At 43.2% G+C, this 14,415-nt stretch overlaps 1 protein-coding gene across 2 annotated transcripts in view; it reads left to right on the plus strand.

Annotated features, from left to right (window-relative positions):
• SUB1 (SUB1 regulator of transcription) overlaps positions 1-14,415 on the plus strand; it is a 65,517-nt gene that overhangs the window by 42,121 nt on the left and 8,981 nt on the right. The window contains exons 1-3 of one of the 2 annotated variants that reach the window (XM_012459938.2): positions 8,199-8,280; positions 11,080-11,152; positions 13,972-14,094. In XM_012459938.2, the coding sequence (XP_012315361.1) occupies positions 11,081-11,152; positions 13,972-14,094 (195 nt within the window). In that variant the 5' untranslated portion in view covers positions 8,199-8,280; position 11,080. Of the gene's footprint in view, positions 1-8,198; positions 8,281-11,079; positions 11,153-13,971; positions 14,095-14,415 lie in introns of those variants that run through there. The other variant, XM_012459939.2, reaches the window with a different exon arrangement.

A 14,415-nucleotide genomic window follows, 5' to 3' on the forward strand; every position in this document is an offset into this window, starting at 1 on the left:
GTCCTATCCAGGGATATAAAGTCAACTATGCCCTAGGTTCTGCCATGGAAGAATACACTATTTAACTATTGTAGTCTAGGCCTTGACAATCTAGCAGAAGTCACAGAGGAACAAGAATGGCCATCTAAGGGGTTACTAAAATGTAGACCTCTTTCTTTGACAACTGAGATACCAGAATCGGCACATCTGTCCTGGTTTGTTAATCATAGTTAAAATTTTGAAACAGAAAGCAATATGCTGATCTTTTGAACAACGAATACATGAACTGAAGATACAATGTTGTGAAAAGACCACTGTGAAGTACCAGTGGTATGAAAAGTTCAGGATGTGATTGAGTAGCATTGAAATCTTGACCCTGGGCTGCTGGTTTCTCTGACGGTTCAGAGGTGAACATTCTGCATATCTATCCTAAACTGTAGTACGCTGAAGGTATTGCCAATTAAATAATTTGGGCTTCTCAATGCAGGCATCACACTCTCCTGTGATCTCTGGCTAAGAGGCTTTGCATGCCTGCTGGGAGATTAAGGTCTTGTTTCAGTCAAGACCATGATGATATTTGATATTTGATCTATTCAGTCACTATACCTAACCCATTGGCTGATAGATCTCATGCTATGCTTCCTGCTTGGGGCATGATGATCAACCAGCAAGCCTAGTGCTGGGCCCCAGCTAAGAGGGGAATGCTTGGATTTGATTTTTCAAAAATTTTTTATTGACTATCACAGCATAGCAACATAGTATGCATGTTAAGTACTGAGCAATCCAGAAAACTTAACACTTAAATAGACTGTCTTTGTAACATGTAACACATAACATGTTAAACCAGAACATGTAAACGAACTATCCTCCACAGTAGTCTTCTTGGGTTTACATATTTGTTCAAACGGTGATCCCACATTTGCACTCAACATTTTTCTTTTTTGGAATTGCTACCGGGACCAATTAGTAATCCATAAAATGATATCGTTTTATGAATTTCTTAATTCCTCATGTTACTAATCATGGAGCTTAGAAGCTTTTTCGCTCTTTACAAATATAAACTGACTGCGAAAGCTAGAGATTTCTTGTTGCTAGAAGCCTATAAAAGACTAGGCCTCATGCTCTGACAGCCATTTTCGAAGAGGAATTCTAAAAGTTAACTTTGGCCAATGTCAGAGTCATTACAATGATTGTGCAGCCTCCAATAAGATGACTTTTGAAGGAGAAAACACTCATTTGAATGTAAGTTACAGCATATTTACTAGAAACTAATTACACTATTTTATAGCACATTAAATAAGTCAGGTATAGCTAGCAAGAGGAGTTATGCTATGCACCTACTAAAAATGGCGTACATCTCTTTGCCATTACAAAATGCATTCTTCTATAAAAGGTGACACTGCATTTCTAATGAAAGTTGGACCTAAGAATAGCTCTAGTACCAAGTTCAGAAAAGTCACCCTAGGGGAGACATGCTTAGCAGTTTGTATTTAAATAGCTTCCTTAAATATATTGCTGTTACTCATTGCATATGACCTTACATGTAATTCATGTTTATTTATAATTGAGTGAGAAGGAATATTAAACTGTTGGAACTACATATTCTTAGCTGTTTTAATATTGTACTGTGAAGGTTAATTTCTGACAGTAGATAAAATACAAGGGTCTGTAGCAGCTTGTTTGGTGGAAGAAAATTTTAGCGTGTGGGTCATAGCGCTGCTATGAGGAGCATGTTCAGTCCTTTCTTTTCTCCTCTGGTCCGTATCAAATTGTCCACTTTGGTCTCCAGATGACCAGCATTAGCACTGTAACTGCTGACGGAGGAATTCTGCTCTCTTTGTTTTTGACTGCCGTTGTTGGCACTCTGATCTGGGATTATGTCACATTGAAGCCAAGCCTACATAACACCAGGTGAACACATTTGCTGGTTTCTTCCTCTCTGTCTCTAGGCCTAACACTCTAGGGCTCAGCAGGGCAGGAAAGGGAGAAAGAAAATTATTTTTTCCCAGCTTGTGAAGCAAGGCCTTTTTTTTTTTTTTTTCTTTTTTTTGAGACAGAGTCTTGCTCTGTCACCCAGGCTAGAGTGCAGTGGTGTGATCTCAGCTCACTGGAACTTCACCCTCTGGTGTTCAGGGGATTCTCCTGCCTCAGCCTCCCAAGTAGCTGGGATTACAGGCATGTGCCACCATGCCCAGCTAATTTTTGTATTTTTCTTTTTCTTTTTTTTTTTTTGAGATGGAGTGTCTCTCTATTGCCCAGACTGGAGTGCACAGTGGCACGATCTTGGCTCACTGCAATCTCCGCCTCATGGGTTCAAGTGATTCTCCTGTCTCAGTCTCCCAAGTAGCCGGGACTACAGGCATGCACCATCACACCCGGCTAATTTTTTGTATTTTTAGTAGAGATGGGGTTTCACCGTGTTAGCCAGGATGGTCTTGATCTCCTCACCTTGTGATCCACTCGCCTCAGCCTCTCAACGTGCTAGGATCCCAGGTGTGAGCAACCACACCCGGCCTAATTTTTGTATTTTTCAGTAGAGATGGGGTTTTGCTGTGTTGGCCAGGCTGGTCTTGAATTCCTGGCCTCAAGTGATTCGCCTGTCTCAGCCTCCCAAAGTGCTGGGATAATGGGCGTTAGCCACTGAGTCCCGCCCACAAGGCTTTTTTTGCCTTAACTTTTTCTCACATCACTGCATCTGAGGGATATAACTCACACCTTACAAAGAGTAGATGCTCCCTGTGTCTCCTCTTGGGATGAGGGTATATTGCCCCTGTCTTATCTGCTGTAATAGAACTACCATAGACTTGGTGGCTTAAACAACAAACACTTATTTTGTCCAATTGTGGAGGCTGAGAATTCCAAGATGAAGGTGCCTGCATATTTAGTGAAGGCCCACTTCCTGGTTTGCAGATGACCATCATCTTGTTGTATCCTTACATGGCAGAGAACAGAGAGAGAAGAATCAAGCTCTCTCTTGTCTCTTCTCATAGGAGCATGAATCCATTCATGAGGGCCCAACCCTCACGACTAAGTATGCCCCAAAGTCCCCACCTCTAATACCATTCCACTGGGATTGAGGGTTCAACATATGAATCTGGGAAAAACACAAGCATTCAGTCCATAATAACCCTCTTACCTTGTGCCGTCTGCCTTCCCAGTTCTTAAGAATCGCTAACTTCGAAAATGCCCAGGTTTTTGTTTTATTTGTTTTCTCTTTTGCATGTATGATCTACAGGGCCCTTTCCTGGGTCTTCCTAAAACCTCTAGACATCCAGAGCCACCATATTCTTTAATATCCAATTTGAATGGTTGGCGCTACCATTTCATGTGCTGTGGGACCTCCAGAATTCTCCTTAAGTCTTCCCAAAATATCCTGGAAGGAGTTGTGTTCTCCTAGTCATTCATGCTGTGATCTGCTTTCCTGCTTTAGCTTGGATGTTAAACCAGAGGTGGCTGACCTCCCTCTGTGCCCACCACATTGCTGGCACATAACCCTGTTCCTCTCCCTTTCTTTCTTGTTTCCTCTTCTTTGTATGTTACTGGTATGTCTCTTCTGCTACAAACTCAGGCTGTCAGGAAATGCGACTTTCTTGATTTTCTCATGATTGTGTTTAATGATCACCATTTCACCTAGTGGCAAAAGCTTAATCTTAGCCAATTTCACGTGAAACTCATAATTTCTCCCTTTCCCTTCTTCTCTCCTAAATTCTGGACAGAGGTGGGGTAGGATTATATGGTGTCAGAGCACTAGAGGTGGTGGTAGAGCTGGAAGATGCCCAGGTTTTTGTTTTATTTTCCCCATCTGCCCATGCCGGCCACATTAGTCTGTTCTCGCATTGCTATAAAGATCTACTGAGACTGGGTAATTTATAAAGAAAAGAAGTTTAATTAGCTCATGATTCCACAAGGCTGTGCAGGAAACATGGCTGGGGAGGCCTCAGGAAACTTACAATCATGGTTCAAGGTAAAGGGGAAGCAGGTGCATCCTACATGGCTGGAGCAGGAGGAAGAGAGAGAAGGGGGAGGTGCTACACACTTTTAAACAAGCAGATCTTGTGAGAATTCACTCACTATCACGAGAACAGCAAGGGGGAGATCTGCCCCCGTGATCCGATCACCTCCCCCAGGCCTTTCCTCCCACATTGGGGATTACAATTGGACACGAGATTTAGGCGGGACACAGACAGAAACCATATCATTGGCCTTTGCTTAAGAGTTCACCTTGTCTGGTTCTTGGTCATTGGCCTTTGCTTAAGAGTTCATCTTGTCTGATTCTTGGTCATTGGCCTTTGCTTAAGAGTTCACCTTGTCTGGTTCTTGGTCCTTCTCACTTCTTCACACTGGTATTTCCTGAGATGTTCTTTGTCACACCACTCTATGTAAGTCAAGGCTGGTGAGATTTCCTTGTCCTGACTGCAAGGCCTCCCCAGGTCTGCTGGCTGCCAGTGACACATCTGTGCCACTCTTGGCCAAAGAGAAAGACATTCCACTGATCGCTGCAGTACCCTGGGGCATCCCTGAACTTGGCGAGGATGCCTGAGGTCTGCCATCCTGACACACCACATGGACATCTCTACCCCAACTCTGTGGTGGAGGGAGGGGCAGGTGGGTTTCAGAGGACCTTGGAGAGCTTGGCCGCCTGGAAAGCAAGGCATTAGTTTGCGCTCTCTCAGATCCCCAAGCCCTCTGGGGATTTGATGCTTCCTTCCTTCCCCAGGGCTGGTGTGGGGACAGAGGACAGAACTACTTTTCTACTCCTCAGACACTGAAGAGGAGCCTCATCTCCTTTCTTTTCTGACTCTTCCCGTTCAGTTGCCATAATATCTACAGGCGAGTGGAGTGAGCTAAAAGGAAGTGTTTTTTGTTTGTTTTTGAGACGGGGTCTCACTCTGTCACCCAGGCTGGAATGAATGCAGTGGTGCAATCATGGTTCACTGCAGCCTCGATCTCCCAGGCTCAAAGTATCCTCCTGCCTCAGCCTCCTGAGTAGCTGGGACCACAGGGGCACACCACTATGCCCAGCTAATTTTTTTGTATTTCCTGTAGAGACAGGGTCTCACTATGTTGTCCAGACTGGTCTTGAACTCCTGGGCTCCAGTGATCTGCTCACCTCAGCCTCCCAAATTGCTGGAATAAGAGGCAGGAACCACGGCACCCATCCAGAAAAAATTTTAAACTAATCGCTTAGTATCTTAAATCTATAATTTATGCCTGGAATCCTGATAGTTTAAAAAAGTCAAAAGCCAAGAATCTGCCCTATGTGTTCTGCTCTAACATCCTTCTTCTGCTGTAGCTGAGAAAATGGGGGTGGGGGTGAGGTGGGAGGTGTGGGGGTGTGGGGGGGAGGGGGAGGGGGAAGAGTCAAGGTCAGAAAACAGGAAGTGCTAGTAACAAGAACCACACTGGATAACATTTCAAAATAATATCCTGATACTTGAATACGTCTTCTTCCGAAGCTCTGAAAGAACAGAGGGTGTTGACAGCATAAGACCTTGGAGGGAACCACATTAACAGTCCCCAGCCATACTCTAGGCCTCCAGGAATTTCTTCCTGGCAGTCTCCTCCTCAAGCCCTGTCCCTTTCATAGTTTGTAAGCTATTTCCCTTCTCAGTCCTACTCCCCAGTCTACCTCCCTTTCTGGGACACCTACAGACTCTCCAAATTCAGCACATTTATTTAGCTTCCTTTTTGTGCCACACACTTCTTCCAGACCAAGGCTTGGAGTAGGGAGTGGGAGTTCTTTCACTTTTAAAGCTGCCCTCTAGGAAATTGCCTATAAAAGGAGCTATTCCCTACCCCACAATGCACAAATGCGGGTGAATTACACCTCCTTCCCATTCCATTATTTGAAAGCAAACGCTGTCCTTTTTTTTTTTTTTTTTGAGACAGTTTTGCTCTTGTTGCCCAGGCTGTAGTGCAAGGGCACTATCTCAGCTCACTGCAACCTCTGCCTCCTGGGTTCAAGCAATTCTCTTGCCTCAGCCTCCCAAGTAGCTGGGATTACAGGCGCCTGCCACCACGGCCCACTAATTTTTTGTATTTTTAGTAGAGATAGAGTTTCACCATGTCAACAGGCTGGTCTCGAACTCCTAATTTCAGGTGATCCACCCGCCTCGGCCTCACAAAGTGCTGGGATTACAGGCGTGAGCCACCCACCATGCCTGGCCCCTATTTTGTTTAAAATAAAAAAAATTTCCTTCCTCTTTCACCTATGTAAAAAATTATTTTTATTTATTTTCTTGAATTATGGTTACTTTTAAAAATGGACAATGCTGGATCAAGGATTTTCAATTAGTTACAAAGTACCATACCCAAGAAAAATGAGCCAACGAATTTGCATGCAAAGCTTCAGGTCTCCTTACTTCTAAAAATGCATAACTCCTTAACAGCGCTCCACCTCCAATGCTTAGAGAACCGAAACCCAAACCTACAGCAGGCACACTGCCCAGTTCCCTCAGTGACACAGAAACTGAATGAAAACTTATTAAAGCAGGAGGGGTTAGAGATGCAGGGGAAGTTTAAGTGCACACGTGGTTTACCTTGAATATTAAGTGCATGTGGTCTACCTTGAATATTAAGCATGATTTCTTTACAAAGGCGTGGAGCTTCGCAGTGTTCCATGACTGTGCATAATGTCAGTGTTTCTTTTCTTTCTTTCTTTTTGTTTTGAGACAGAGTCTCACTCTGTCGCCCAGGCTGGAGTGCAGTGGTACAATCTTGACCGACTGCAACCTCCACTTCTCAGGTTCAAATGATTCTTCCGTCTCACCTTCCTGAGTAGCTGGGATTACAGGCGCACGCCACCATGTCCAGCTAATTTTTGTATTTTTAGTAGAGACAGGGTTTCACTATATTGGTCAGGCTGGTCTGGAACTCCTGACCTCAGGTGATCCATCTGCCTCGGCCTCTCAAAGTGCTGAGATTACAGGCGTGAGCCATTGCACCTAGCGTCAGTGTTTATTTTCATGGCTGCTTTTATTTCATTATGATCAAGAGTTTCACAACAAACTATTTTAGGGAATTAATTTGCATTTTTGTCTGCATTTAATCCTTTAAAAGTCAAGTAATTCTAGAAAGGGATGTGTGGGGGATGCTTTCACGTTTAGTGTTCAGACTTCGATTCTATCCGATGTATTCTTTGCCTCTCAACCCCATTACACAGTTCACCCCCGTTTTAATTTTTCCAGGGAATATATAACTCTCTTCTCCTATAAGGGTGGGATAGGTGGGAACCATAGGTCTAATTGTTTCGCATGTAGAGTCAAACACTCCTCCCATTCTGCAACCCACTGCCCTTCCTCAGCCTCTGTGGCATCACTGGTGTGCAATTCTGAGCTTTGGCAGGATTCCATCTCTACTTTGCAAAATCCCGTACCATTCCTCTACCTGAGGCAGGAAAATAGGATTTAAGAAAATAGGAGGGAGGGAACCTAAGGCCAATTCACGCTTCAGCTGTAACAGGAAATACCCTCTCCATAGGGTGTTAACGTTGGTTTCCTCATCTATAAAATGGAGAGAATAGTCATTCCTACTTTGCAATGTGCTTGTTAGGATGAGTAAATTGCTTCATGCAGTGTCTGACACGTAGTGGGTGCTTGATAAATCTTTGTTAACAGATATACCTTTGTATTGATTATTAGCTGTAGGAGGCATTCATTCAAATACATATTCAAATAATCTTTTAGCTATATTGCTGCTTGTATATGGATTTCTCTTGCCTTCTGTGAACTCCCTTACATCTCCACGACCTCAATACAGGAATAAGTCATACTCCAAAGATTTCTTGCACTTTCTAGAAGTAAACGCTGTGAATTTAGCTTCCTTCCTTTGGACTTTAGGAGGCAGAGTCATGTACTGAGGTGGGTAAAGTGGGGTAGGAAGATCATTTCTGGGAAAATGGACCAGAGTATTGGTTTTTTTCATTATCACCCCTCCACTTCATTAAATCATTTATTGAGCAAGTGAAATGCTTGGTGCTTATCACTCATGTTTTATTAGCGTTTTATTTATTTTTTTAAGCTATCTCCTACAGGAAGGATATTAGTTCTTTCATTCTCTCACGGGTCAGATGTAATCTTCCAATATCTGACTTTAGCGTCATCCATTTGGGAAAAGAGACGGTCCCTTTAAGGCCCTGGAAAGGGTCTAAGTGTTGGTTTCGGTGGGGAGGCCACGCCCCATCACGTGGCCGCAGGCCCAACGGGGCGGGGTCTGCGTCTCCTGGCTGCCGTCACTTCCGGTTCTCTGTCAGTCGCGAGCGAGCGAGCAGGAGTGTGTGGGACTGCTGGAGCCGAGCGGAGCGTGAGTGCGCGGGACCCTCTCAGCCTACTCTTCGGGGCCTCCATCCAGCCGACCCCACCCTCCCAGCCGGGCAGTGAGCTGCCTTCGGCCCTCTGCTCCCCTAGCCGGCAACAGCCGCGGGAAATGGCGGCTCTGCCTTACCTCCCCCTTCCCCGCCTCGGCGTCTCCAGGCCCCCTCCTCCGTCCGACTCCGTGCCTGACGCTCTGTGGACCCTTCCGCGCTGGACTCCCGTCTCCGGGAGCCGATTCTAGGCGGCAGGCGCTGCGGCCTGGGGCGGCGGATTGAGGCCGTGTGGGGGGCGAGGAGCCGCGGGGAGGGGGTCGCAGCGTCCCCGGGACAATGCGGAGGCGGCGAGCCGAGGTGGGGCGCGTGTGGTACCTGCTCTTCCCCCGGCCCTCGCCCTGAGGGGGCGCTCTGGAGACTGGGAGAGCGGATGCGGGCGGGAGTGGGCGGCAGGAGGAGGCCAGGGGAAGAAGGGCTGCTGTGCGGGGGGAGGGAACGCTTCGAGAGAAGAAAATGGCGCTTGGTGCAAGTCCCGCCTCTTCCCACGCCGTCTCCTCCGCACTTCGCCGCCTCCCACGCCCCCTCTGACCAACCTGTCTCCCCTCGCCTGAGCGGCTGCTAACCACCGGGTGCTAGCGGCTTATTGGGGCCGTACGACCCCTTCCCTGGTCTTGTGCTTGGCATCTTCCTGTTATGCCGAAGGCGTGTGCCCTTAAGTCCTGGTTCATTTTCACCTCGTTTTTTTCTGATCTTCCCCTCAATCAGCAAAGGCCGGAGATTTCGTTTCTCTTTTTAAAGTTGCGTTTTGCATAAATTCTACAATAGCGGTTTCAGTATCAATTACTTGAATTACAAGCTGCTTCTCCCCCCTCCCCCACATTGGAATAGGCTCGTTAAGATAAAAATGTATTTGTTGAAAGTTTAGAGGCTGGCTTTAGTTACCGTTACTTTTCTTCTCCAGTGGACTTCCTTGGGTTGCATACCAGGTGGTTCTTTGAGAAATTCTTGGGCCCCCAGGCAGTTTTTAATAACAGACGTAGTTATGCTCGACTTTTTCAAAGTGAAAAATAAATTACATTCAATTTAATTACCTTTTTTAAAAAGATCTTTTTTTATTTGTATTAGCATTAAAAAGTGAACTAAATTGATTTTGGAGATTAGGTTGCAAAATGGAGCAGAAACAGGAAAAATGGATAACACGTGGTCATGAACGTTGCTTTTCCCTTCTGAATTTACTCTTCAAGACATCACCAGTTAAAATCAGCATGTCTGGGTTGGGCATGGTTTGAGCTCTTTGAATTGAGTGGCCAGGATTGGGATGGCCCATTTTTTTTACCTTGACCTGCTATTTAGGAACACATGCAACGTCAGTGCTGATGCAGGTTTCATCTGGAGAGCTAGATCATTTATGATTTTTTGTTTTTCAGGAGGAATTTAAGTCTTTTTTTCTTGTACTCAACAAATATAGTGTGTACTGTGTTTATTAGGCCTTTTAAGGCATAAAGAAATTACCAATTTATGCCTAGTGTTCCATTATTGGAACGCTAAGCATGCTCAAGGTCGTCGCCAAGGTCTGATTGCAAAAATTCAAAAAATTGGAACTACCGGTATAAGTGGGTTAACAGGACATAATCTCTTCTGAAAAGGGGAAAGCAAAGATATTTTGATAATTAGCGCTTGCGATCTGGTATTAAAAGTGCCTTGAAAAGAGGTATCCACATGTCTTGGAATTCCTTGAAATTTGGGTCTTAGGCTTACTGATAGTTTGCTCTCTGCAAACTTGCACTCAATAAACATCCACTTGTAAGCAAGGCACTAAGCTATGTATATATCTCTGGAGGGATCGAGGGAGCTACCAGCAGGGTAGGAATTTGAGGGAAGGTTTTGCCCTTCACAAAAATAGGCTGTTCAAATTTTAATTGTGTTCCAGAGTAGAAAAATCAGTGTAAGATGTAATGAATTGCTGTGAATGGCGTGTGACCTTGGCTCACTGCAACCTCCGCCTCCCAGGTTCAAGTGATTCTCCTGCGTCAGCCTCCTGAGTAGCTGGGACTACAGGCTTGCTACCACTCCTGGCTAATTTTTGTATTTTTAGTAGAGATGGGGTTTCACCATGTTGACCAGGCTGGTCTCGAACTCCTGAGCTCAAGTGATCTGCCTGCCTTGGCCTCCCAAAGTACTGGAATTGCAGGCGTGACCCATACTGCCTGGCCTGAATTGTGTATAATTTTGTGTACTTTGAATTAGTACCTGTTATTTTGATAATACGTCCAAACAGTCAAAATTAACATACAGAATATGAATAAATATATGGAAAAATTAATTAGATGTCACATTTGCATAGTACAGCTAGTTCCCTGTTGTGTAAATTTTGGGGTCCATTCCTACAGTGAATAACTTTACATTAGTTCTGATCTCATTGGTGAGAAGTCTAAAGCGGTGATAGTAGAATTACATTTATTTTCTGGTTTTAGCAGTAATTGTCTGCTGCCTTCTTGCAGTCTACCCTACCCGTAGTGTGTCATGCCACTAAAACAAAGTATAGAAAGATCCATTGGCTTGGAGAAAGGTTAGAGGTGTAGAGTGTATGACATTTAGTTCATTGTTCTTACTGGGTTCACCCTGCATGTTATTTGCAACTTAGAAGAGTATAGATCAAAACTTGTGCTCATAACAACTCCAGTTACACAAAAATGGTAGAATGAACTATGTAACTTGTCCTTGATTTTTTTCTTTGATTTGAAAGTAATAGAGTACCTTGTTAATTATTTATGTGATGCATTTTTTTTTTTCAGGATGCCTAAATCAAAGGAACTTGTTTCTTCAAGCTCTTCTGGCAGTGATTCTGACAGTGAGGTTGACAAAAAGGTGACGATTACTGCACCAAGTCGTTTTTGTGATATTCAGCAATATTGTCCATGTCCCATTCTGACAGATAGTAAAAGGCATATTAACATCTTAAAAGGATCTAGCTGGGTGGGGTAGCGTATACTTGTAATCCTAGTACTTTGACATGCCAAAGGTGGGAGGATTGCTTGATCCCAAGAGTTCAAGACCAACCAGGCTAACATAGCAAGACCTCGTCTCTTTAAATGAAAAAAAAAAAAAAAAAAAAAAGGAAAATGAGAATGTGAATGGGTATTTCTGGAGGTGTGGTTGGCCTCTGGACCACTTGACTAGAAGTGTGTAGGATGCTTCTTGCACATTCATACTCATAGGCCCTAAATCAGACTTAAGTCTTCTGTTGAAAACCATTAGGATCCCTAAAGTTGCAGAACCACTGCCTTAGACCCTAGGGGCATAAAATTTTAAGTAGGCCAAAGTCACTATTTGCCATTATTTAGAAATTTACCTGATTTTTTTGGTAAAATGCCAATTTTTTTTTCTTTTTTAAGACAGAGTCTTGCTCTCTTGCCCAGGCTGGAGTGTGGTGACACCATCATGGGTCACTGCAGCCTCGACCTCCTGATCTCAAGCAATCCTCCCACCTGTGCCTTCAGAGTAGCTGGGATTACAGGCATCATGCCTGGTTAATTAAAAAGTGTTTTCATAGGGACGAGGTCTTGCTATGTTGTTAAGGTTGGTCTTGAACTCCTGGCCTCATGCAATTCTGCCTTAGCCTTCCAAAGTGCTGGGATTACAGGCATGAGCCACTGTGACCATAAAATGTTAATTTTGACAGCTCTTCCAGTTACTGGTGTTTATTCTGCACATAAGGATTTCTGAATTTTAGACTTGATACATTAAGTTCGAATGTACCAAGTTTGTGCTCTGGTCCCTTCCTTTTCGTTAAATCGGCACCCAGGAAAGCTAACTTGAAACCCATTTTGACAAGATAGGCTTTTTCTGCATTAGATGACAGCTGCATGGTAATTCATGCATTTCGCTAAATTGAGCATCTCAGTGGAGCAGAACCGATCATCTCACTCTGCGGTCAAGTCTTCCTTCCTGCAGTACTGTCCTTTATCTCATAGAACTTTACATATCTGAATATATATTTATATCCTAGAAATAGAATAAGTTGGTTGTGTTTTTCCTAATTAGCGTATATCCTTTGTAAAATAAATAATGACTAGCATTAGTAGACCTGTGGTTTCTCTAAAAGTTTATTCAAAAGCAGGCTCCCCATCTTTTTTTTTTCCTCCTGAAGCTTAGTTAGCAATTTTATCTGAAAGAAAAGGGGAGAGTGTGTGGGAGATTGGAGAAGTTGCAACCTTAAAGTATAAATACAGAATATAACAAGACTTGGAAGAGTAAAATAAGGCTTCAAAGACTACATAGCTATGCTTGAGTAAATTTCTTAATTTTAAAATTTGCATCTTATATAGTATTTGAATACGTTCATGTAACGAATGTGTATTGAACTTTTATTTGCCAGACATGCACTAGTCCACTGGGAATACTTGGAGCCTCATTTATAGAATAATTGCTTTCTGCATATTGAACTGAGTTAACTTTTTGTTTGTCCCAAATAGTAATATTAATCTTGTGGACATTTACCTTATATACCATGTTTTTCATTTCACGTTTTACGTGTATAAGTTTTTCCTAGCTTCACCTAATTTGGTAACATTCAATTAATTTAGTAACATTAAAATATTAATACTATTCTATCAAGAAGGAACATGACTGCCCTCTACTGTTTGGGTTGAGAATTCTAGTGGTTTTTGTGGGCTGTTAGCTCTTTTTGAGAATGAAACTTTATAAGCTTTTAAAATAATGCTGTTTTTAAAACACTGTTGTGATTTTTGAAAGCTAGTTTAACACATACCTGTCTATCTTCAGTGATTTTCTTTTTTTTTGTGATGAGATGAGGAAGTTCATGTTGTTGGTGCTCAGTGCCCAGTGCAAAATAGCTCTCTTCAGATTTGCCTAATCATAAATTCCGTTTTTTTTTTTGAGACGAAGTTTTGCTCTTGTTGTCCAGGCTGGAGTTGAGGCTGGAGGGCAGTGGTGTGATCTTGGCTCACTGCAACCTTCACCTCCTGGGTTCAGTCGATTGTCCTGACTCACCCTCCTGAGTAGCTGGGATCACAGGCGTGTGGCACCACGCCTGGGTATTTTTTTTGTGTGTGTTTTTAGTGGAGACGGGGGTTTTACCATGTTGGCCAGGCTGGTCTCAAACTCCTGACCTCAAGTGATCCTCTCACCTTGGACTCCCAAAGTGCCGCGCGTGACCTATAAATTCCTTAAGCCAGCTTAAATCTCTTTTGGAATAGGCAGGACATTAAGAAACATTCATATCCTGGAAATGGAATAAGCTGGTTGTATTCTTTTAATTAGTATATCTGCTTTGTAAAATAAGTAACTGACTAGCTTTAATAGACCTTTAGTTCCCAGTTTTATTCAGAAGCAGCAAGGTCCTTCTATCTTTTTTTTTCTACCAAAGAAATCTCGTGGGATCCCAAACCACAAAAATGACTGTTCCTGTGGTTAATACTACTGTAATGCCTGAAGTGTCTTTTAGGATCCTGAGAACAGAATTTGAAAACATTACTAAGTATAAGGATTGGTTAGATTCATAGTTTTGTTTTTGAGTGAAACTTGCTTTTGTATACATTTATGATATTTTGGATGTAGTCTTTTGATTGATTAAATCTTAAAAAGTAATGGAATCTTTTGACACTGAGATGTGTTTTATTCTTATATATGTAAATTTTAACCATATTCTTGCTTTTCTTTTTTAGTTAAAGAGGAAAAAGCAAGTTGCTCCAGAAAAACCTGTAAAGAAGCAAAAGACAGGTGAAACTTCGAGAGCTCTGTCATCTTCTAAACAGAGCAGCAGCAGCAGAGATGATAACATGTTTCAGGTAAAGTTGGCTTTTTTTTTTTGAGACAGAGTCTCCCTCTGTTGCCCAGGCTGGAGTGCAGTGGCACAATCTTGGCTCACTGCAGTCTCTCCGCCTCCTGGGTTCAAGTAGTTCTCTGCGTCAGTCTCCTGAGTAGCTGGGATTATAGGTGCTTGCCACCACACCTGGCTAATTTTTATATTTTAGTATGTGTGCTGCCAAGGCAAACACTAATTTTTATATTTTTAGTAGAGACGTGGTTTCACCATCTTGGCCAGGCTGGTCTTGAACTCTTGACCTTGTGATCCACCTGCCTTGGCCTCCCAAAGTGCTGGGATTACA

Source organism: Aotus nancymaae, unplaced genomic scaffold (assembly GCF_030222135.1).
Source record: "Aotus nancymaae isolate 86718 unplaced genomic scaffold, 86718_ANA_hifiasm-v0.15.2.pri h1tg000014l, whole genome shotgun sequence".
Lineage (NCBI taxonomy): Eukaryota > Metazoa > Chordata > Mammalia > Primates > Aotidae > Aotus > Aotus nancymaae.